Source organism: Symphodus melops, assembly GCF_947650265.1.
Source record: "Symphodus melops genome assembly, chromosome: 4".
Lineage (NCBI taxonomy): Eukaryota > Metazoa > Chordata > Actinopteri > Labriformes > Labridae > Symphodus > Symphodus melops.
Genome location: NC_136694.1, coordinates 20,339,723 through 20,365,863, shown reverse-complemented (window position 1 = coordinate 20,365,863; position 26,141 = coordinate 20,339,723). Strand labels below are relative to the sequence as shown.

General features: G+C 40.1%; 1 protein-coding gene across 1 annotated transcript; it reads left to right on the top strand.

Moving 5' to 3' along the window:
- Window positions 1–11,794: 11,794 nt before the first annotated feature.
- epha2a (eph receptor A2 a) lies at window positions 11,795–25,786 on the top strand. The gene is made up of 17 exons (XM_079340685.1): window positions 11,795–12,023; window positions 12,880–12,947; window positions 14,455–15,091; window positions 18,893–19,048; window positions 19,139–19,471; window positions 20,389–20,516; window positions 20,635–20,812; window positions 20,935–21,037; window positions 21,281–21,333; window positions 21,416–21,541; window positions 21,642–21,827; window positions 21,938–21,999; window positions 22,502–22,711; window positions 22,919–23,068; window positions 23,302–23,495; window positions 23,617–23,772; window positions 24,975–25,786. Exons 1-17 carry the CDS (start codon window positions 11,810–11,812, stop codon window positions 25,081–25,083), a joined length of 3,063 nt encoding a protein of 1,020 aa, XP_079196811.1. The 5' UTR covers window positions 11,795–11,809; the 3' UTR covers window positions 25,084–25,786.
- Window positions 25,787–26,141: the final 355 nt, after the last annotated feature.

Below are 26,141 nucleotides of genomic sequence, written 5' to 3'. Positions count from 1 at the left end.
ATCAAATCCAATGCATGACGACTTGAGGTGCAGTTTATGGGTAGAACATTTCCAATTACTCTGGGGTGTTATGCCTCTGATGGAGACTCAAGCAGCAGACATCTTGTGAACGAGCTCCTTTGTAATTCCAGATATAAAGTAACTGTCTCTAACTTGAAGTCATCAGACCCAACTGATGACTCAAGTGTCACCACTGGAGGCAATTCATCCGATTTCATGCCAGTGCTGCGGCACTCCTCGAACCATTCAAGCGGCTCTTTAAACTTTTTCAACCAGATATTGAACTCATGTAAGAAAAGGTCAAAACCGGTCTGGGGAACGTGATGTACACATGTTCAGAGGTTTGGTTGTAAACGCCGAGGATGACCTTGTTGAAAATAAAAAGTTATTAAAAGGTCAAACGCATTAGCTTACTAAGTCACAAGTTGGACTGTAATCATTTCATTTTACAGATCTGCTGCACACATTCTAAAAACAGAATACACAATCCACACATTACCAAATATCCTGAAGACTGAAAAGAGAAAACTTTTCTTTTTCTTTCTTTCTTTTTTACTGGCCACAATGTGAATAAAAAATGGAAACCTTAACAGGCTGCATCATTGTCTTAATTTAGCTATTAGATCCTCATTGCTGCCTTTGTTATCTCCAAAACAGAAAGGACTAAATGTCAGTGTGGATCTGTCATGCAGCTGCTGTGCATTATGGAGCTCTAGTGATAGTCCAAGCCCTGTTTGAAAAACCTGATTAAAGACAGAAACGTTTCCTCCCGACTATACGGGAAAGTCACAGTGTGATTAATGTAACATCGGGATTCCCAGAATGCCACAGTCATGTTTACACAGCAGCAATGCAAACAGCAAAGGTCAATGTGCTTGGACAACAGCTCAAGTTTCATTTGTTCAGAAATATTCCAGTAAACGAAGATCACATCTGCACAAAATAAATAGACACATAATCAACCTCACATACAGTATTTGTTTTATTTTAAAGGTAGCTCTTTGTTGCTAGTGGTACAAAGGCCATTCTGTTCTCAGGAGGATTTTCTCATTACATTTTGGAGGGATGAGCATGCCCTAAAACGGAACATTTGTCATTGATCCGACACATTGGTGCAACAAAATAACTCATCCTCTACAAAGTACAGCTAGCAGGAGGTGTACTTCATAAACTAGTAAATGCGTCCAAAACTTAAAAAAAACAAAAACAGGCTCTGCCAAAACTTGAACAAATTTGCAGGAAGATAAGTTAGAAAGGATATTTTCAACAAAATCTATAAACAATCGTTATAGTTCTTTGTTTACTTTACCTTCCACATTAAAAAAAAACAACAACAACCGGTTTAACAGGAATAAAAATGTGTTGTCATGATGGTCGTGTTAGTGTTTGTTACGTTTTCCCTCTCTGCTGCTTAAACTGTGCACAACGTGCTGCAGGAGCAACATGCATTAAAGGAGCGGTCAATCATGGCTTCAGTGCTGTGCTAATAACTTACTGTCATGATGATACAGGGTTTGAGAAAAATGCATCAGACACACATTTTGATAGTTATATATATTGATTTTATAATTTAACCCATGTCCCATCTGTTAACATTGAGGAGGCGGGGTTCAGCAGGAGAAGCTCTAAATATATATATATATATATATATATATATATGTAATCCATTTGCATCGTATTTAGTCCTGTACATGTTAGCCTTTAATTACCCGTTTATATTTTTTAGTTGATAGTTATTATTTCATGTTTATATTGTGCAGAGGGAGGCAGCCAAAGTTAAATTCCTTGTGTGTTAAACATATCTTGCCAATAAAGCTGATTCTGGTTTACAGATTATGTGGTATTTGTTCATAACTCTATCCACTACAAACACTGGAACATAGTTTGAAGATAAAAGGCTTAAACATGAATTTATGGTGGGGGGCTGCAACACTAAAACCATAACTCTCCAGCTTTTTAGCTCCAAACAGTGTCCCAGGAACATGTTTTCCCTTTGAAAAAGCGTGTGTATTCACTTCAGAAAATACAGCATATAAGTGTTTCACTTCTCCAACTTTCAAACGTCACTCCACAGTGCACCTTTAAAGGTTCCCTGAACGCATCCTGCAGCCCACGTGCTGCGCTGATATTATATACTCATAGGTCGACTCAACACTCACTCACCTCAGAGAACACGAAACAAAACAAAAATAAACATGAGGCTAATGTTTCGGTCAACAGGTTATACAAACGATTAAAACCCACTACAAAGAATAAAAAAGCGCACAATAAACCAACAGACCGCCTCTGACTCGCAGTAAACATAAAAGTTATGATTATCTAAAACTCATCGTTGGACTTAATAAACTGTCAGGATGTCCATCAAGTCACCATGCCCTCTAAATGCATAATCATTTCAAAGTAGTCCTTTACTTTAGTTGTAAAAAACAACTTAACAAGACACACTAACAGTGAAACAAATGGTTGACTTTATCTTCATGTTAGATGACACCTGTCAGACTTCACTTCCGCTAACATTACAAGCAGCGCGTGCACCACAAATCCGCTGGACACAATAAACACAAGCCAAAGCATTACATTATACGAGCAGACCCCATCAGAGACATGTCAAAGACAGCGGAAAGAGTGTTAAAAGGTGATTTATACGAACCTGCCCGCTGGTGTCATGAAGCCTGCATGAAACGTCAACACAGCTTCCTGCACGTGGTCACGTGACGCTTTCTTCCTGACACAGCTGCGCGTGTGTTTTGTTTTTTTTTTTGCGAGATTTAATCACTTGTAACTTTCACTCACCTTGCACCGACGTGCAACGGGGGCATTTGTACTTTACCTTATTGGCCAGAATAAAGTTACCTTCATTTTTCCTTTTTAAATTGTCTTCCGGTAAAATAAAATACAAATAATTTACACATTTTGTGATTTTAAACTTAATTATGAACCGAAGAATGGATTGTATATAATAGTATAATAGATTAAACGAACAGAACGATTAGCATAAACAAGTACATAATTGCTGAATAATCAAAGCAAACGAAAGGCATTAGGTATACATATATAAAACAATTGCGAGAGATTGGATTGCTACTTTAACTACATTTTGCTGACATTTACTCTTTCTAAATGAGTGAATTTGAATTTCACAGTATGATTTGCTACCTTTTCTTTACCCTATTTAAGGATCTGCTTACAGACAGAGATGTTATTGGAACCACAATCAGCTAATGTGTCCTTTACACCACTTTGTTCTCTTCTTGACCAGACAGTAGCAAGCTGTTACTTACTGTCTGGATGATATCAATTCAAGTTCATTCCATTGTATTTCTATAGCACATTTCACACAAACAGAAACTCAATATGCTTGGGTAAGAGGACACATATCAGGTTCTCATTAAGTTAAGGTTGTGAACAAAGTAAAGTGCTGTTAAAAACAAGATATAGACTAAAGTGTAAGACAGACAGACTGCTTTTTTTTGTTTAGTTTGTATTTGAGCTATTTTAACTGAAGTGGTAGATGTGCCTATGCAACAACAACAAAATCACACAACATCTTTGATAATACTTTTTGTAATATAGAAGCCATGGGCTGCACATATAACATCAACATGTTTATTGCTTTACCATCATTATTAATGTAAAACACTAGACAAAACAGATAACCTGAAACATATTTTATGTAATATAATACGATGAAGGCTGTTGATGAAAATTTAGCTGCCGGTATCCCTGGCTGTTGCCCTTCATCAGAACAGCTGTGTATCATTCATACAAGAAGGACCTCTGCTGGTCTCTGTGTGGTATGACTGCTCTCTATGTACTGTGTGCTAACGATAGAAGCACATCATCATCATTATCATCATCATCAAGCAAATGCCATCAGGTCTTACTACTTCATCCCTATCTTATATCAGATTTTTTTTTTTTTTTAATTCAGATGTAATAACAAGGTAAAATCACAAACGCTATTAGGTTTCTGGCCTCCATCCTACCTCACTCCTGACCACAATGGGTACAAAAAGGACACAATTTGGTGTAATGGCTAATAAAAAAAAGGGAACTGTCCTGATGACAAAGTATGAGGTGTAGAAAGGCAGCCCAAACTGAAAGTCCAAGTCACTCTGATGTTGTATAAAAATCCTTTATTTAACAGGGATGTGAGTTTGCGTTTCGACTGATCAGAGTCTTTATCAGGGCATCATTGACAGAGGTAAAAACAGGTGCTTAAAATAGGATATCATGTGACAGACGTAATGGTCACATGATTTCTTTGAAACGGTCTAATTTAAGCAGAACACAAATAAAGCAAGACATGCACTTTTAACAAAATACCTCAACATTTGTTTGAATGAGGTATATCATGGAAAAACAAGTGAAAACACCTTCAAAATTCTGAATTTGACAAAAAACACAATTCATGGTATGTTGACCATTTTGTTAGACAACATTCATTGGACAACATTCAATGGAAAAGGCAACCTGTATATAACAGGATCCTTAGCCTTAAATGCAGGAATTATATGCAGGTAAGAACAACAACTGCCCTTTAACAGCCACAAATCAGAATAATACAAACTGCTGAGTTTGAGAAGATAAACATCGGTTCCTGTTTACTCAACATTGTTCAGCTGTCTCATGTCATCGCTCTGAAACCAGGCCTACCTCAAACAAAGCAGGTGCCCTTTTGGTCAAATAATGAACTGATTGTTGTTGACCACACTGCCAGTCGGCTTCTCTGGTCCTCCCTTTTTACTCTCCTCAACAGTTGTGTTGCTCCTTTCAGCACGGACCTTGACTCAGCACCTCCATGCTGCTGATTTGATGCAGAGAACATTTGTTAGCAGCAACTAAACAAAACAAAAGATCTTTTGTTTTGTTGTTTGCTGTTTTCTATCTGAATGTATTATTATAGTTATTATTATAAGTTGGGGAGTTTGTATTCTGTGGATGTTCACATTGCTGAGATATGTTTTAGTTTTAACTTGAAATTCATTTAAACTGTTCAACCAATGTGAAGTACAGTGGACAGGAATACATGGAACTATTTTATTTTTTATGATAACTTAATTACAGTATTTATCAAATAACACCATGAGATATGATCAAGGCATCCAGAACAACTGCTAAATGAACAAGTGGGTGAATACATATCAGAACATAAAAACATTGCCTTAACACACACACACACACACACACACACCCCTCCGCTACCTTACAAACAGCTGTAATGTCTATGGTCACATTGTGGAGCCCTCCCAAGTTGGCCGGCCACTGTGAAATGTAAACAGTAAACAGGATGGAGCATCCTGTGTGTGTGCGTGCCTTAAAGCATGTGTGTTACAGACTGTGTGTGAGTGTCTGTGGAGCGAATGGGAGGGGTTGGCTGCTAAAGAGAGAATGAGCCCATGCAGAGTGTGCTAGCCCAGCTGTCACTGCTATAACTGCAGACTTGAGAGACCACATACGCAAGCTGGAAGGCAACTGTGAGTGTGTGTGTGTGTGTGTGTTAAAGTGTGAGCGTGTGTGTTTTGTTGCCCCATGCCCCCCCACCCCCACAGACATTCTCCACAGCCCCTGGCTTCCTTCCTCCCCTTTGTTAAGCCTGCGAGGCAGACTTCGTCAAGCTGAGCACACAATCAAATGCATATGAATGTGTGCTGTCATCTTTATTAGGCCCCCTCTGCCTACAGCCATTACTTTAACACAGCTCTTTACTGAGAGGGATTTCACTTTCAGACCCCACTCCTACTTGCCAGACGACACAGATTAAAATGACCTCAGTGTGGGATGAATCTGAATACGCAACCTGCTAATGAGAACATTATACTAAGCACAGAATGAATGCTATTACTCAAATAACTGTTTATGTGTTGTTGGCATATCATTATTAATTAACTCAGAGATATTTTCATCCACATAACAATTAACATTATTAATCTCTGTTGTTTTTTTAAATACCATTGCATCAAAATCAAATCTGTTTTCCAATTTATTGAACATCATTTGTGCCCCATGTAAGTATCATTACTTTTGTTATTGAACTAAGCGGTTTCATTTCATACTGTATTTTAATGTGTATTCTGCATAATGTGTAATACATACATACTACATTTGCTGAACTTGTCTTTTCTTACGGCTGATTTTGTTTTATGTATGCACATGGAGGGCAAAGTAAAACAGAAATCAAACACATTGATCTTTCTTTGGATTCTTCCTTACACATCTGTCCACCTGCAATTTTTTTTTTTTTTTTTTACCACACTCCTTGATGCATGAGGTCAATGCCAAAGCAAGCAGCAGTGACTGATCAAAGCAAAGCCATTGATAAACCCAGACTGTGTGAGTAATGCTGCATGTTTTAGACCAAAATCCCCTATTTCTTCTCCTTGAAGAAAACTTGTCCGTGCATGTTCTTTTCTTTTGTTTCTCAATGCTACACTGCACATAACACAGCCTACATACAGACATCTCTCTCTCTCTCTCTCTCTCTCTCTCTCTCTCTCTCTCTCACACACACACACACACACACACACACACACACACACACACACACACACACACACACACACACACACACACACACACACACACACACACACCAAGCCCAAATTCCAGTTGGAAGAGGTAGTGTTTTCAGAGGTGGCATGTGGAGCTTTTAAAATGAGATGACTGAGGGGAACAGGAGGAAAACACAAACACAAAGCTTTTTAGTCCAGACAATAGATCCACAGATTCAAGAAGCTTCCACAACAGCAGGAATATAACATGACAGTGGTTTGGGATTGGTTTTTAATTAAGTCTTAAGAGAACATTTTTGTTGTTAGATATTTTACAATGTGTGGTCTAGTGGTTTTTATTACTTTTTTTTTTAGGGATCTGGTATGCTGAGATTTGTGATTTGAAGTCCTTTTGTTGCGGTATATTTGTACAGAGCTTATCATTGCATGGTATCACATTCTGTCACTACACTACACTGCTGAATCAAACAAGGTTGTGATTGTTGAGCTGACATAGCTTGTATTTGTCGTCACATCTGATTGCTTATATAAGAAACGTTTTTTGTCTGGGCTTGAATTTAGCGTTATCCGATAAGTTAAGGATTACACACTCCCTCTGCACATCCTTGACGCACTCCTTGGAGGGTGGAATATTTCTACTTCATAGGCTCATAAAAACTCCTTTAAGCACATGGGATTATCTAAAAGATTGGATGTGTCTCCCAGAGTTTCGTTCCTGGCCTCTGATTCAGGACCTGCATGTCAGATTGTGTTTGATTTCAATCCAGTCGGGTAATTACGATAAACTCACCTAGACGGTTTTCATAACTGTTTAAACATTGGCAGGATTAAAGAGTTCTTACCAGAGAGCAATTTGTCATTATTGTTTCACTACAAGTATCTAAACTGTGAGTGTTACAACAAATGTTACATGAAGTTCCTAATTCAAACTTTTTTTTTTTTTTACAGATAAAGCAAAAATGAAAGTAAAAAAAAAAAAAAGAAAACTACATCATACTTCATTAGTTTAGAGTAAAACTTTGTGTGTTTAAGTATGGCTTCATTTATTATAAAGCAACAGCTACAAGGTGCTGGTAGCCTAGTGGTTTGTGCATGTGCCCCATGTATGGAGGCTATAGTCTGGTTCAAATCTAACCTGTAGTAACTTTCTCTCAAGCCATTCCCAAAACTCTCTTGCTCTCTCACACTGATTTCTAACTCTATCCAACATAATCTACAGGCATAAAATTCCCAAAAATTAATTAAAAACAAACAAACAAACACTCAAAACACCTACTTCCTATACACTATCAATTTCAAATAACCAGTTGAGCTTCATTAACTTTTTTCATCTCTGTTAAAGCCCAGTCAATTTTAGTCTCTTCTTTAGTTTAGATCGTAGATATATTTAGATATAAATGTACTTAAATCCTGTATTGCTTCTTTGCAAAGTTAGATTAAACTTTCTAGTAGGACACATCAAATATTCGGGAATATAAAACCATGTCACTTTTATTACTTCAACCTTTTCTTGAGGTTTTATAACTCTATTGTGAGCTACTGCTGTTTTACTTAAGTAAATAACCTGCTCTTCTTCCAGCACTGATGGTCAGCCTGTAGTCCTTAAAACGTAGAAACAAAGGTGTGAATCCATCATCTCTTAACAAGAGTTTTAGGGGCCCTTGCTGAGATGGTGGAATGGTGGAAAACAGTAGGTGCATTTAATGTCGGCGATACACAAAAACGCCCCGGTGCTTTCCACAGTGCTCCCCCTCTCTGTTTGCTGATACCACGAGGAGTGTGAGGACAGCGGGGGTGTAGGCTCTGAATGACACGGCGTTACTGCCTCAGCCGTTGTTCACTGACCCACAAAATGCAGACCCAGCCCCCAGTGTGAAGTACTTTTGTGCTGTCATCGCCCATAGAAGCCCGAGACCAGAGGAAGGGTGGAGGGGTATGTAAGGGGGGGGGGGGGGGGGGGGGGGTGTTTGAGCATCCAGAGGACTACCTCTCCAGCAAGACGCATGCTCTGCAGCTATAGATAAAAAGAAGCCTGTATTGTAATAATGAAAGCATTTGCATACTTGTGTGTAAGAGAGGGTGTTGACCTTTGACACCTCTGAGAACTGGTTAACAACAGAAACCACTTCTCGGAGTCTCACCATTAACACACTAGAAAATAACACCTAGGCGTACCTCAGTGTGTATCAAAAGCGAAGAGGAGAGGAGAGAAAGGACTGCTCGAGCGCTTGAGATGGAAGTTTCCTTTCGAGTGGCGATTCACACTCAAAACAAAGTGTGCTGGGTAATTTGACGAAGTGACGGAGATCTGGTTCTTAAAGCAGGGGGTCAAGTCTTTGTTGGATTGACAACAAGAGACATAAAATTGAAATTTGTTCCCTGGAAAGAACTTACATTTTAACAACACTCTGCAACAAATACTAATGCAGGCTCAAGACAAATAGAGTATGCTACTTTTTGTCTTACATTTAAAAAAATGTAGGCTTTTTTAAAATTATTCCACTAAATTTTAAGTGGCAGCAACGACTACAGTTTAATTGAATTTAATATTTGTAGGTTAGGTAAAGAGTTGATACCAAACATGTATATTCATTTTACAAAAATAACTCTATGCAATGCCTTTATTTAAGAGACAGGACAGTTGATAGAGCAAGACACCAGGGAGAGAGAGTGGGTAAAGACAGGAAAGGAGCCACAGGCTGGATGTGAATCCAAGCCGTCCACTCTTGAGAACTTCCACCTCTGCACATGGGACAAGCGCACCAACTGCCAGGACATTGGCACCCCAATTTCTATGTGGTTAAACAACCCATCAATATATTTAACAAATGATTCCATGATATTTTAGGCTTAAGAAATTGTGGTCTTGTACAATTCGCTTCTGAGTTATTGAAAGTCAAGGAAGACAGTGCTACTTAAAACTGAAATGAAATGTCTTTAAAAGAACAAAACTTTAATGTATGCAAGGCAACTAATTGGAGGAAGCTTAAACAGAAAAATGAAAAGATATTTCAAACAGAGTTGCCTTTAGAATTGAACCTTTCTAAACATTTAAAGAGAAAACCTACTCACTACTGAACATTTAACCTGATTTTTTCATGGGTTCCTATGTGTGAAACTCTCCTGTTGGTATGACATTTATCATGTTTAACTATACAATTTGTGTTTGTAAGCAATTAAAGTGGATGTCACTTGCAGGTCAGAAAGCAATAATTCAGCCCACACTTAACTTGTTAATCTATTATTTCACTAACATCTTTAACTCTGTCTGTTGTATGATTAATGTCCGTGTATGGTAACGTTGGACAAGACAATGTCCGCCTCTTCAGTGGATTTTTTGGGGGGTCTTTGTCAAGGCGGCTGGCTGTGTTTGGCTCTCAGATGGAGGGGACTCTTCTTTCCAAGTACACAGCGCTTCACAGAAGAAGACTTGACTCTGAAATTCCTTCAGATAAGAGTTGCTAGGTGATACTATTGTCAGATCCTCTTTGTGGTCACATATTCATACCCAAATTGTTAAGGTTCTTTTTGAGGAGCGTCTCATTAGTAGTCATATATTCATACCACACCGCCCCCTCCTACTTGACCCCTCCTTTACCAGTCGTGGGAAAGACAAGTCCTGGACGAGAAGTGGAGGATTCGGGCAATTACCAAGAGAACAGTCGGAAAGATTGTCCAACTTAATCACTCTTTCATTTTGAAAGGCAAACCAAATCTCAGACTTATTATTATTTTATTGTTTGAGTATGTTGTTTGAATAATGCCGATAAAGCATTAAGTGATTTCCAAATCGGTGTTTACACTCAATTTGCCAGTGTGACCGAACAGAATATATATTGTTTCAATCAGAAAATAACATTTTGTACTTCCAATCTTTTAATGAAGTTGCTTGCCTTTTGCAAAACCACGCTACAGTAAATACACATGCAAAGAGAATGAAGAATGTTTGAATTAAGACAGAATTCTTTTTTTCTCTGTGATGGTTTAAAAATCTTTGAGTTTATGTTCAACAACATGGCCTTCTAGTTAAATAGTAAAAGCCATTTTCACTGCCAGAACCATCAAAACATTAAATTGAACTCAAACAGCTTTATTAATCCTGCAAAGCTGCTTTAAAATAAAATAAATAAATAAAACAGTGCTGCACAGACAACAAATTAAGAGCTGAAAGAATAGCAATGTTTTATTGACTGATTAATAAATTAAGAGTACGAATAAAAACAACAAAACAATCAGTCTATAAAATGATCTCAAGCAAACTGCACAGGTTGCACAAGTATGTAAGTGCTTTCTTTGTGATACTTTTACACAGGACAAAAAAACCCAACAACATCTATTTGTTTTCTTCCCTTCGAGAAAATCCCAATTCCAACAACTTCAAAACTATTTTACTGGATATCAGTTGGGAAATTAAGCCGAACTTTATATTCCCCATCATAAGGAATCATACTTGAATTCTTATTCATTAAATATATACAGCAAACATTTTTGCTAAACTTGAGGTAACATTTTTTCCACCTTTTATTTCTACATCTGTCATACTGAATTTCTCTGAAGAATTTCTTGAATTCTGTTTTTTTTTTTTTTGGGGGGGGGGGGGGGGGGGAGGGGTTGCCATGGTTTGGTCAAAACAATTTCATCCAGGTGAAGCTACCTAAAGAATAAACACACACCACATATATGTTTAAATAAATGTTCAACACTAGAAATCCATACAAGTTTACAACAGAGGTGACATAATATGTTTAATCAAATCATGCTGCAGGGCTTGAAACTGAAACAGCGAAGACTATTTGAAGACTTCCTTCCCAACAGATTAGAAATGTACTCCAACGAAGTTATTCTGCATAATAAACACTTTTTATTTTGTGCATGTTCTAAATATGATAGATTTCATTGGGATATCATTAAATTCCTATGATATTTATTTACTTTATGTGTCATTCTTCAATAAACTGTTTTTTTAATGTTTTGGAAAGGGTATTTATTAAATCTTTGCATTCAGAGTTTTTGTTAACACAAGTGAGTTATTTCTGATTTAGTTCAATACTATTGAAGAATTTTACAAATATCAATGATATGTAAGTTAATTGGTACAAAAAAAATGTAACATGATGTGATGCAATCGTTAAATCCACATGTGCACTGGCGCGAACAGTTTATGAAGGTTTAAATTCTACTGAATGAAACAGGTGCCGTCCAACAGTATTGGCTCCGCCCCCTGACTACCAAATTTGGACAGCTTCTGCATTCCAACGGCGCCTGGGAGGCGGGGCGATGACGCCACCTGTTAGTCAATGGCTTGCCTGCGGGCTCGTGCTCACTCAGCCGGTAGAGTGAAGTATTTGGAGAAGTTGTGTCCGTGGGAGCACACAGAGGAGAGCAGAGACTTTGGGATATTTAACCACGACTTTGAAATAAAGTTGTGTGGAAATATGGAGTTCTCTCGGGTCTACTTCTTTTTGTTTTTATTTATTAACCACATTTCTACCAGCCTGCAGTCTAAAGAACGTAAGTAAAAGTCAATTTTTTTAACGCGTTGTTTTAAGAGATTTCCCAGCTATAGCCTACCGCACCTCATGAGTCAGGAGGCTGGAATTTGCTGGTCTGCTTTACGTTTAACTTTCTGTTTTTAGTTTTCAATTAAAAATAGGCCTGTAATGTATCTTTCTGTATGTCGTTCTTGTGTTGTTGTTGTTTGTTTGTTTGTTTTGTAGCCTAAGCAGGAAATAAGAGATAATTATGGTGAATGTCTTGACTTCTCGGCTGTTTAAAACCTGAACAATTAAAAACGGTTTAAATTGTTTAATAAATGTCGTAAATAAATATAACATTCTGAAACGAAAACTATTTAGCCTAGTGGAATTAAGTAGCCAGAACCATCGTCAGTTTAGGCGTAAGGGCCACCTGTAGGCTGCCCCAACATGTCCGACTTTTTTAATTTGACTTTTGGTGCCGATTCATGTATTTCTCTGGTCATGGCAAATTAAAGTGCCCACGCCTTTCTCAGACATTTAAAGCCATGTATCCTGGACGTAGAGGACATGGTCAATGAAGTCTTGAATCAGAACGACATGCTTGATTAAACCGTCAAAGCCTGGCATGTGGCCCCCATAAAGCTGTTGGCCCCCAGGGATCAAGGCAGAAAATTGAATTGTACAGTCACATCATAGTCATCTCCAGTTATTTTGCCATCTATTAAACAGAAAGAAGACTACCATGTACTATTTGGAACAGATGTTATGTGAGCCTCTCTTATGGGAAAAAAAACAACTATTATGCATTTCTTCTTTGGACATTGTGATGTCATTCGTTGCTTGTGTGCTTGTTTTAACCATGTCATGTGTTTTCCTTATTGTCTCTGCAGAAGTTTTACTGGATATGAGCGTCTCGGGCTCAGAGTTGGGCTGGTTGACTTTGCCATATGAGAACGGAGTGAGTATTTTTACCACAACTGGCATTTTTAAGACTTCAGGTTCTAGACTTTAAAATCGTCATTCTCTGCGTAAGACAACGAAGACAACCAATGGGCGAAGCACTCTGCGGAAAAGTTGGTTAAGAATTTGAATACTATTTAGTAATGACAATAGCTGAGGCCTCTTCCTGCTCATTCATACTAAAAAAGCTCTCTGGGAGAGATGGAATGAGTGGCAGCTCCATGAGGTTTGGCGGACTCTTGTGTTAACTCTACCCTTTCAGAAAGAACTCATGAATGCTGTTAAAATGTCAAAGGTTCGACCCTAAAGATGCTTTTATGGCGCATTTCTTCAAAATCACAGGAGATGTGTAGTGTAGTCACTCTAACACTAAAACAGTGAGGGTACAAGGTGAGGTCTGTTCTCTGAAATTAGACATTACAGCAGCGAGATGATCTGTACATTAAGTGGACAGACGTAACGTAAAAGAGGCACAAAGACGGGGCCATGTGTGGAGAACCATCCCTCTATCTATAGTTCAGTGGCTTTCTGTCTAAATAAAGCAACAGGACATGACCACTTCCACTGTGCGGGCTGTGTTTCTTGTCTGAGGGTTGTCAAGAGATCTAAAGATTCTTGTTTCAATGGATAGGACTTCCCTAGTTTTTAATCACAGTTTCTTTTGTTCCTCTAAAACTTTCTTTGAGAATTTTAACAGTACTGTATTAATTGTCGAAAGGATAACTATTTGATTCTTAAATGCTGTAAGACATGGCTTAATTAGCAATAAAAGTAGGATAGTAAATAAAGTAAATGCTTTAATTGAACGTTTTGATTTGGCCAAAAAAAGAAATGATTTTAAAAGCCCCATAAAATGCCAATCTTTAACAGTCCCACTTTTACTATATTAACATTTTGGAAATATTCCACCGCCTCTCTTTCTAACACCATTTAAAGTATTGTAAATGTTAACATTGATTTATTCTCTGAACACAGCAGCACTTGAACATATAATATGAGCTGTTACATTTAATGTTAAATCCAAAGCTTTTAATCTTCCTACTCGTCCTTGCCACCGTCTCTTAAAAACTCTTAATTGCTGCCAATTTTGCTGCCGTGTCTTTGCAGCGTGCTTATAAAGCTCATTTAGCTGCCATAAATCTCTTGGTTTTCTACAGTAGTACTTGCTGGATTTATGTGCGCCTCACACACACACACACACATGCACCCTGCGTGTGTTAGTGCTGAACCACACACGTTGTGACTGAGCGCAGCACATGTCCAGGCCAATAATCTTAATTTGTGGAAGAGAAAAAAAAAAAAAAAGCAGCTCCCTTCTTCGCTTTACAAGCTTCTCACTCAGCATGAAAGAAGAGGTGTCTCATCAATAAAACGGGGTTTTCGGCGAGTACAAAGCATCTGAAGCCTGTAGTTATTCCCTGAAAAACCGCAACCTTTCATTATAGTAACAAACTAATCCGTCTCCTTTTTTTTCATTTTTTTTTTTATCGTCCTCTGTTTCTCAGTGGGAGATTGTCCAGACGGTGGTGAATGGCTCACTTCTATACACCTACAGTGTTTGCAGCATCGACTCTACTGAACAGGACAACTGGCTACGCACGACGTTCATCCAGCGGCGCCCGGGAACCTCGCGTGTGTCCGTGGAGCTTAGTTTTGTCGTACGAGATTGCAACACTTTTGAAGGCGCTTCTGTCGCCTGCAAAGAAACCTTCAACCTTTACATCTCGGAAGCTGATGCCGATGTTGGCACCAACTTCCGTAAAGGCCAGTTCAAAAAAGTAGCCACCATCGCTCCTGATGAGGTCACAAGGGGCCGGGTGCTTAAGGTCAACAGGGAAATAAGAGTGGTGGGGCCTCTGTCCAGAAGGGGCTTTTACCTTGCTTTTCAGGACATGGGTGCCTGTGTGGCGCTGCTGTCTGTCAGAGTGTACTACAAAACGTGCCCGTCCACGGTGCAGAGCTTGGCTGCTTTCCCAGAGACCGTGGCTGACGCCCTCACGAAGGTGGAGGGAGCCTGTGTGGAGAATGCCGTAAGCCGGACCACCCCCAGCATCTACTGCTCAGCTGAGGGCGAATGGGTGGTTCCCGTGGGCCAGTGCCAGTGTCTCGCAGGCTACGAAACCACCGGGGACTCCTGCCAAGGTAAGCACTGCTAGAAATAAAACCATGCACTCGACTGAGACGTGAGTAATTAAACCTCCCCAAACACTACTCTTTGGCAAGGTGTGAGGAATGAGTAATCGCGTCTGGCTTTCTGCATATCTATCACATAAACACTGCATATGTCTCCAGATGGGCCAGGTACAGTAGGGCAAAGTATGGGAAAGGGAAGATGTCTCAACATGTTTGTCTTGTTTAGATTGTGAAGCGACCGCGAGCACAAATTGCTCTATGCACTTTAGATAATAATCCCAAAGGAAATTTCAACAGCCTCCTCTCTTCACCTGTTGGGCAATAGCACATTCTTTCCACTGCTTTTCTCACAGATGCGGACTGACACACCGTCGTTTTATGGTTCTGACTATGGCTGGGGGTGATAAAGTACAGTACAAAAGCTCTCCCACTGAATCACTAATATAGTATGAACTTTGAGTTTGTTTTAGATTTCCACACAGTTTGTTTCTCAGAGATATCGAATACTGAGAAGAAGCTTAAAAAAAAAAAAAAAAAAGTTGGTTAAACATTTTGCCTTCAGTTTCAAGTCCTCCTGCGTTCAGGTTAGTTCCTTCCCAAAGTCACACTTTAAGATATTTGTCAGTGAAAATCTTGTTTAACTTGTTGCTTAATCTTAATTTTTTTAAACATTGAGATAAGTAAAGGCGGGTTATTTTTGGAGAACAAGATGGTGAAAACCATTTTTAAAAACCAAGTCCTGTAGATTTAGAAACTCAAAGTGGAATGTAAGTGACACCCAGACGAAGGTTAAGTATGCAAAGACTTTGCAGAATGCGCCGCCCTCGAGAAAGAAGTGCGAGCTCACGCACACGCAAGAAACAACACGCATGTACAGTGTGCAGCACATAGCTGCGGTGTTCATACTGTATTTGCTCCTACTGTTTGTGCGGAAGTTTCTTCTCGGGTGTGGTTTTGTTGAACTGTCTGGAGGAAACGTGGGAGGAGAGGAGGATGCAGAGAGGAGGAAGGAGGGAAGAAGGGCACAGTATGGTGCGGGGGGACTTCTCAAAGGAATTCTTTCACCCTCGCGTCACCTCCAGCCGTGGTGGACTAAAGGAAGGGTCCGTGTGAATGTGTCAGCGTGATTACCTGAGTGGTGTGTCTTCTCCTCGCGAGTGTTTGTTGTGTGTGAGTTGCCATGGCGACGGAACCACAGATTACAGGAATGGAGCTGACACGCCTGCCAGAGGTTAGACTGAGTCAGACAGCAGTTTATGACTCCTGACGCTCCGAGTCACCTTGACTGCTACATTTTAATCTCGAGGCTCGACTCAGTTATCATAAGTGAACAGGTTTCTCCAGCTGTAATAATGAAGGGATTAACAGATTAGTCCGACTCATTGTCTGATTGTTTGAGTGTTTTCTTCTCTTCCAAAAAAGCAGTTTAAGTATTTTTTCTGAGACAGACAAAGCAAAATATTTACATGACGTTTGGCCTCGGGGAAAGTGTGACACTACTTCTCATGTTACTCAAACACACTCTAGAGCACACATGTCATTGATAAATTGACACAAGTAGAGGTTGAATAAAAGTATTGCGAGTTACAGTCCTGCATACTTGTGAAAGACATGGGTGATGATTCAAAGAGTGACTCTGGTTCTGTGGTTGTAAAATGAGGACAGGAAACGAGAGCGGGGCGGGGATGAGGTTAAGGCGAAGGAATGTTTCAGTCTTTGACGTTTTCTTACCGCATTTGGACTCTGAGCCTGAACACCTGAAACGGAAACTGACAGTGAAAGGCAGGAAGTATTGATGACGAGAAAAAACCTGCCCTCCAAATTCTGGAGGATGACCTGATATTGTTTGTATTCAGGAAAAAAAAACCCTTTTTTTAATGACACGTTAAATCACAAGTATTATGATGGCAATGAGCTTTGTTCCAGCCAAGTCCTCATTTCCAATTTAATGTTTAACAGAGAAAGTGATATCCTTGGAGGCTCATGTGGATTCCACTGAAGAGCCCAACTGTTGTGGGAAAAGGAAGTAAAGTGAGAAGAGGAGGAATGCTGACTGACACAAATAAGCAGGTTGTCCTTGGTCGGAGTTAAAGGGTGGGGAGCAAGTCGACAGTTGGTGCATGAGGGTGGTTAGCTTCGTGGCTGCTTAGTTAGGTGTGGAGTGTAATTTAGTCAAGAGGATTAGTAGAGCAACAGGACAGCTGTTAGCCAATGACATGCCCCCGCTTCGCCTCCCTTTGCTCTTTCATCCGGTTGTTAACACACGCAACGAGCTCCCTAATCCATGTTCCCACTCATTAGAACAATAGGCCGACTCAAAGCCAAAAAACAGATTCAATTAACAGATGCACCGGTGCGGAACAGAAGTCCTTTTCACGTGTGTTGTAGTCGTGGAGGAGTCTTGGACGATTTAGCGGAACAAATATCCATTCATTAGCAAGTAAAATAAAAGTGAACCGAGTCGACGTTTGGATCAGATAAGACAACATTTGAACCCATTTGGAGATGGACGAAAAAAATCGCCTTCTTTTTAAAAATCCACAATTCAAAAGTTTGCATATACAGTGTTTGCATACATCGCACACATGCCGCCCTTTTGTGAGCTGCATAATGAGTAGTGCAACATATTTATGGCACCACTCTGGCCAATCTCGGAGACAATAGATGAATAGAGCCAGAGCTTCTTTGGTACGTGACAGAGGTCCTGCTGCCTCGGCTCAAGATGAAAATGGGCTGGCCCCCTTTTCTTATGCGAAAAGACCTTAGCTACACCCCCATTGCCGCCGAGTGACTCCCTGGGGAGAACTTCTGTTGGTGCTCCAGACCTTTGCCCCCTTCCCCCCCCCCATTCACCAACCTATTCATCATCGTCCCTCCTCCTCAAACTCAACCTGCTCCTTCTCCTCCACTGAGGCGATACTCAGAGTGCAAAGGTCCTTCTGCCTCGGCGGAGAAGTAACGCCACCGCGTCTTAAACCTGGGGGTTTACCCGACCTCTTCTCACGGCCACCAGGAGAGGGACCACATGAAAGGCTTCTCCCGAGGGAGGCCGCAGAAAGAGAGAGGAGAACTTTAAAAAGACCTATTTCTTTTTTCTTCTTCTTTTTTTCCTGTGCTGAAGCTCTTTATCAACCCATCTGTTTCTATAAACATACTAGAAAGTCAAAGTGTGATCTGGCAGCTTTTCCTCTTTCCTGACTCTCTTTCCTCTCACTTTTCAACCTTCGGATCCCTGAATTTGGCGACTTGTTTCGGGGGGTTAAAGGAAAGGAAGAATGGGAGGAAATATCAGCTTCAGACTGAGTTGCAGCTCTTGCGCTCTGGTTTCTGTCCACTCTGCGTGTTCATTAACCTTCCATGACCTGGAAGGCTGTTTATCTGTTTGTCAAAATGTCTATCACGACTCTCTTTCGTTCAGTGTCCAAGGTGCCACTTCCTTTTGTTCAAATTACAAATACGATCCGGGCGATAATGCGAGCTAAGAGTTCACAAGGAAACTGTAGATCAGATCACCTGATAGATTTAATGCTCGGCTTTCATCCGGTCGACACCGGCAGTGTGACCTGGGATTAGGCCTCCGGGAGAAAAAGGCAAGTGCAGACAGATCAGGGAAATCCCTTCTCATTTCTCTGCATACAAAGACTCAAAGATTATAGGTTACTCACAACAAACGCTTCCTGTCAGGTTGGAAACGACTGGTATTACAGAGACAGCTTCATTGTTTGCGTTTTCAGCCTTTGTTTGACTGTTCATAGCTACTCACATATGTCATGCCTAAACTAACACACACCTTTTTTTTTTCTCACACAGTGTGCAAACCAGGCTACTTCAAGCCTTCTGTATCAAGCCAGTTATGTCAGGTTTGTCCTGATAACACCAAGCCCTCCACGGCGGGCGCATCTGAGTGTCAATGTGAAGATGGTTTCTTCCGCTCCCCCACTGATTCTCCTACATCGGCTTGCTCTGGTAAAAACTATCACTATGAAATCTTTTGAGCTAATTAGAGGCAGAGCAGAATGTCAGGCTAACTCTTCTCTCATCTACTTCCTCTCTTAGCCCCACCCAGTGCGCCTCGCGACTTGAGCTCCACCACCCTTTCAGCAGACGGCAGGCTGCAGCTATCCTGGAGCCTGCCGCTGGTGACCGGGGGCCGCGCTGACCTCACCTACAGCGTGGTGTGTGAGCTCTGTGAAGGCACCTCGTGTGTCCCCTGCGGCGACAAGATACGTTTTGAGCCAAGTCCTACTGACCTGCGGGACACCGCGGTGGTCGTCAGTGAACTGGACTCTCATCTGAACTACACGTTCACTGTGGAGGCTCACAGCGGGGTGTCACAGTTTGGTACTAAGAAGCCCGCTGCAAGCATCACCACAGCTCTAGACTACACAGGTGAGCTCCAGCGCGCACACAAACACGCACGCACGTGCATAAAGTGGTTATGAATCCCTCTCTCAGATACTGAAGTTGCACAGAAAAAGTGTTGAAACCCCCAAATTGTTAAAGACCCTTCTAATAATGACATCTAATGAAATATCTAACTCAGACATGCATCCATCCATTTTTATTTTTCACCATTTTACACAATATCAAGTCATTTCTGGTCGTTAACTCGTGAGTTTACTTATTCAAGTCATGATCTCGAGACAACAGTCTCTCATGAAAACGAGTGAATGTCTTGAAATAAATGAATTGGACCGGTATTCATGGGAAACCCAGATAACCAAGATAATAAATCTTGATCTGAAGAAAAGGACAAACAACAAACATTTATTCCTGATCATGGGAAAACAGAGTCAAATAATATATATTTTAAAGATACTTGCTAACGTGTTTTTGTTCTGGCTAAAAGTCATTCAAAGAAGGTCATTACTTACTCCATCAAAACCAGTTACACTCCTCCAGAGTAGTGTAAAAAAACCCACTCTCAACCCCATCCCTACCACTGATATAAAACCACAAGATTTACATTGTTTTTTAATCATTTTCCTTTTGGGGTTTTTTGAGAACCCACATGACGTAATAATTTGTCATTTCCTGAAACTCATCTGTTTGAAAAGACATTTATGAGCAATTTTTAGTACTAACACTTTGTTAAACAGATCATTTGGGGTTAGAGCGTGATTCAAATGTCAATAAATGTTATTTGTGGTCCACAAATCATGGTGTAAAAATAAGGGCTTACTTCACAAAGAGGAATTCAGTCTGACCAAAGATTCCCAAAGGCTTTTATTTCCAAAGGCCCTTGTCCAACGACTATGATTACTCTCTAACTATTATTATGCTTTCTGCCTCTCGACGACCGTTAGATCCCCCCAAGGTGACATTGATCCATCTGGATGATCGCAGCCCCACCAGTCTGTCTCTCTCCTGGACTCTGTCTCGCAGGCCTCCAGCCCACATCAATCACCGCTTTGAGCTCATGTACCGCAGAAAAGTAAGACAGAACACTTTGTTCTCCTTTACGTCTGTCCCCTCATTCAAAATAGAAGCTTTTGAGGGGAAACGTTATTGTTAAGTAAATAAAGAAATATTTGAATCAATCTTTTCCACAGGATGGCGATGGTGAACGTGATGTGACCACCTACACAGTCCTGATTTTGGAGAAAAGTTCAGTCCAGATTAATGACCTCACCCCCGACACCACTTACATGTTCAGAGTCCAGGCCATAAGTCCTGAAGGAAACCCGGGCAGCTACAGCGCCGAGCACGAGTTCAACACTTCACCATTAGGTACTAGCAACTTTAAAGTCTTCCAAATAGGGAGTGCATTTTCTGTTTCAAATTTCATTGGACATTCCTGAAATGATTCACTTCATGATCCTTTTTATTTTTTTTCTCTTTGATGTTCACAGCTGAGTCTCAGGTCCAAAACAACTCCACCATGGTGATGGCGGCTGTCGTAGGAGTTGCTGTTATTCTGCTTGTCGTGGTCGCTGTACTTCTGCTGCGTAAACGGTACGTAACTACACACTTGTGGCACATAAACAACAAACACCTGAGTCTTCCAGAAAAAATGTCATCCTCAGAGGTGTGTTATCATGAGCCACAAGCTCAAGCAGGGTTTATCTGTAATGAATGGTTCCGCTATTGAAAACAGGCCTCGTCTTTGTTCAGAGCAGAGCCTGACCTGCATATTGTGAAAAAGCCACTCTTCATTCTGTAAATTACAAAGATCATTTTTCCATGATTTTCTCTTAGGAGATTAAGCATTCGTGGCAGAGGAGGTCCTGAAGATCCCTACTTCTCAACAGGTTAGAAAGACTTCTGTACATGCAGTAATATTCATTGAAAATAAATATTATGAAGCCTAATGTTTAGATTTCTCCTCCCTAGATCAACTCAAGCCTCTGAAGACTTACGTTGATCCACACATGTATGAAGACCCGAACATTGCCATCCACAAGTTTGTCACAGAAATTGACTCCAATGCTGTCAGCAAACAAAAAGTCATAGGAGTTGGTGAGTGTTTTTTTTTTTTTTTTAATCACCTGTTTCTTCTTTCAAATGAATCAGAGAAGCAGCCTCTGACTTTCCTCCTGCTTATCCGTCTGTCGATCAGGAGAGTTTGGGGAAGTGTTTCGCGGTGTGATGAAGACTCCGAGCCGAGGGGAGTTTGCTGTGGCCATTAAGACGCTGAAGCCAGGGTACTCGGAGAAACAGAGGCAGGACTTCCTGAGCGAGGCCAGCATCATGGGTCAGTTCTCGCACCCGAATATCATCCACCTGGAGGGAGTTGTCACCAAATGTGAGTCGATTACCTACAAACTAAACTCAAGAATCTTTCACAACTTATTTTAATCGAAAGCTTGTATGCTTCTTTTTTTTACTCAATTAACTTTTTGTTTTAACTTTTAGTCAAACATGCCATGATCGTGACAGAATACATGGAGAATGGAGCTCTTGACACATACCTGAAGGTACGCACAATCAAAGGATTTGGGTTTCAGAGTTTAACTTAAAAACTTTGTGCTCATTGTTTGTATTCCTTGAAACTCAATATTAATCAGGAAAAAAGGTGTGAAACAATCAAGTTGAAGGGGTTTTTAATGATAGGCAAAGAAACAGTCTGACCCGTAACAATCCATAAAACCACAATTAATCACTTTTGGTATATATGTTTTTTTATACATTTGAAATAAACCTACAACAAATAGTAATAATAAGCTTTACATGTTTGGGTTTGTAACATTGTGGTGCACATTGATAAAACAATTCCTCTTTCCTTGCTCTAAAAACCCTAATGCTAAGCTAAGCTAGCTCTTTCTTCTGCCTCTACATGCTTTGGGAGTAGGATCCAAATGTTCATTAAAGTCTTGACAGGGGGGGCTAAATGAGTTTCCCTATAGAAGCATTCCTTTAATGTTTGTATGTTGCATCTAAATGTGACCCTTGTAAAATATACTTTTTCCCCTCCTTTAGGGCCGTGATGGAGAGATCCCATCATACCAACTAGCGGGGATGCTGCGTGGAATAGCTGCTGGGATGAAATACCTCTCTGACATGAACTATGTCCACAGAGACCTCGCAGCAAGAAATGTCTTGGTTAACAGCAACCTGGAGTGTAAAGTGTCAGATTTCGGCTTGTCGCGCGTTCTTGAGGATGACGCTGAGGGCACGTACACAACAAGAGTAAGTCTAACATCTACATTTAAAACCTCAAAGAACAGCAGCAGGGAGAACTTTTTGTTCTTTGTCCATTTAATGATGCCAGACAGTTGCTGCTATGTTTTTCTCCCAAGTGCCCAATCATAAGTGTTGCTCTTGCAGCGCCCTCTGTTTTCACTTGCTCCATCCATTAAATATGATTTTTTTTTAAAAATGTGTTTCTTCTTTCAGGGAGGTAAAATCCCAATTCGCTGGACCGCCCCTGAGGCCATTGCATACAGGAAATTCACTTCAGCCAGCGACGTGTGGAGCTTCGGTATCGTCATGTGGGAAGTCATGGCATTTGGAGAACGGCCCTACTGGGACATGAGCAATCATGAGGTATGTTTTTGGTTCCATGGTTGAGAGGAAGGATTGTTTAAGTCAAACTTGTGTGTGTATGTGTTGCAGCTGAGAGTCTGTGTTTAGTCGATGGGGATAGAAAGTTGCCTGACGTCCAGCAGACTTTCCCACCTTCCTCCTCAGATGAACTGCTAACGTCAACATTCAAACAAAGCACTTTTTCTTTGATTAAGCTAAACCCTGCCCTCACTCTGGCCCAATCCCTTCCTCAGGTCATGAAGGCGATCAATGAGGCCTTCAGGCTTCCTGCTCCGATGGACTGTCCATCTGCAGTCTACCAGCTCATGCTCCAGTGTTGGCAGCACGACCGCGCCACGCGACCTCGCTTCATAGACATCGTTAACATTTTGGACAAACTGCTCCGAAGCCCAGAATCTTTGAAAACCATCGCTGACTTTGATCCACGGTAAGAGTGTTATTTTGATGTCTACTAAAGACATAGTTTCAAGTAATTATCAAAAATAAACAATAAAAACACAATGAAAATAAATTTTATATAATAATAATAATATTTTTTTTCCTTGCAGTGTGTCCATCCGCTTGCCCAGCACCAGCGGGTGTGACGGCACCATGTTCAGGTCGGTGCCTGAGTGGCTGGATTCCATCAAAATGAGCCAGTACAACGAAAGCTTTGCCCGCGCCGGGATCACATCCATGGAGCAGGTGCTCGCCTTGAGACATGAGTAAGTGCACACATGCAGGCACAGGTGCAGCCTCGACTCGCCGCACGGATCTATCTGGCACCAGGCCACATTTGAATGTAACAGAGAAAGTATTGAGCTCTCAGCTTAAACATTTGTTTGTGGTTTGTTAATGCAGAAATACTCTCCTCCAAATGTGCACATGTCATTCCTCTCATTCTTGAGTGAATAACTTCAGCAGTGGTTAGCAATGTCTCACAAACCCCCTCTGCAAAATTAGCTCAAGTACTCTTTCATTGCCATCATCTGTCAAGTGTAGAATGTGTTTCTTCCACTTTGAAATGGACGTACTTAAACATTATTTATACGCAAAATGTGTTTGCATTCAATTACAATATTGGTATGCAGCTTGTTCATGTTTCCTCAGGCCTGTAGCACAGATATACGAAACACATTTCACAAGTTTATCACCTTTAACAACCAACAATGATCTGCGATTAGAACAGTTGATTATTTACTTTTACCTTGATTGTGTCAAAAGATTATGTCCAGTACTTTAAGATGACTGATTCATTTTTTTTTTTTACTTTATCTTAGCTGTTACTATCAAAATAAAACATTACTTTAAGCTTACTTTTTTCAACAGTTCATAGCTACCATCACCTTACTCTTTGCTAACTAATTCTGTGTTTACACATGACTTAAAGTCTATTGTTTACAACAGGTTGTCAATTATCTTAAGCTCAATTTCAAATTTGAGTAATAGCATCTAATCCTTCAGGTTTATCCAGTTAGACAGCTGTCTGTTTCAAACTTGCAGCTCTCACCTGTACAAAAACCATTTACAGGATTTTATTAGCTCTTTTATTTTTACTTTTAAAGATTGAATTTATTACTTGAAGCTGACAATTTGAACTCTTGATTAATTGCTTAAAGAGACCTACTCCAACCAATGTATGATTTAGTTGACGCTACATCAGGATTATATGGACAGTTTGTTTTGTGATGTATTCTTTTATTGGAGCCGTTTGCCTTTATTCAATAGGACAGCTGAAGAGAGACATGAAGTGTGAAATGAAAATGCAGCATGCCCCCTCCAACACTTGTTTTCTGTTCAAATTGTTATTTGGTCCCCGGTTCAGAATAACTGCTGTTCAAGTAACACTGAGTTCTGTTCTCGTGAAGTGGACGACATATTGTTTGTACCATACTAAAAAAGCCTCTCATTTTCTGTTTCCTTTTAGAGACATCAGGAATATTGGAGTGCGGCTGCCCGGTCACATGAAGAGGATAGCATACAGCATCCTGGGTCTGAAAGATGAGACCAGCTCTCTCAGCGTGTTTGCTGTGTGATCTAAGCATTCCTTCAAATCAAAGTGCACTGACCGACCATGCCATTTCACTCGGGGACGAGCAGGACTTTTTGTGGGGGGGTGAAACTGAGCTGTGCTGCAGGTTTTTTTACCTCCTCTGTGACACAGTGTGACACAACTGAAGAGGACACTCCAAGCCACTCAGAGAGGACTGAGATTAAAAACACTTATGTACTTTATTCTAACAGATAATTTATCTTTGTGAACCAATGGACTATTATGTTGAACATAAAACAAGTTTTGTGATGTAGTAAATGAAACCATTGTAAAATTAAGTGTAAAATGTTAGACAATGTGATAGTGCTTGTGTTGCCTGAATGACTGACAAAACATTTTATGCTCTTCATGAATAAGAGCCTTTTCCTCCAAGCACTCACTTTATATCCTGCCAGTGTTTCTGGATCCTTAAAGATGCTTTTTCTACATTGTTGTGACAAATGAGACTCTCTCTTACATTTGGACAAATTATTATACTCAGGGCAAAGAATCACACATTCTTATGTTTTATAGTTAGTCTCTGTATCTCAAGTTGTTTACATCATGTCTTAATACAAATGTTCATTTTATTTAATATTTATTTTGTTTTATATTTATGTCATTTGTTACATGAGAAATATATCCAAAATATATGCCAGGTGGTGTATGTTGTGTTTAAATAAAATCAGTATTGCCTTACAAAGGAATTGCTTGTCTTTGAATATGGTTTAAAATTGTTTCACCGACATACTTTGTTACTGACAAGTTGGGATTAACGTTTAAAAGATCCTGTTCCAGTAAGTATGAAACCTGCTGAATATTGACAACTCTTCAGTGAATCATTTTTAGTTAACTATTTTACTAACGTTATTGATCTTGTCCTTCCTGTTTAACTCTTCTATGTGATAGCTTTGTCTAACCTTCTCTTACTTTCTCGTTACTTTTAACTATCTAAACCGTAATTTATTTTAAGCTAATGTCTTAACAAATTTTACAAATCTGTTAGTAAACCACTACGGAGTCCCGAAGCGGACAAGGACACTTTTTTAACATCACATCCAA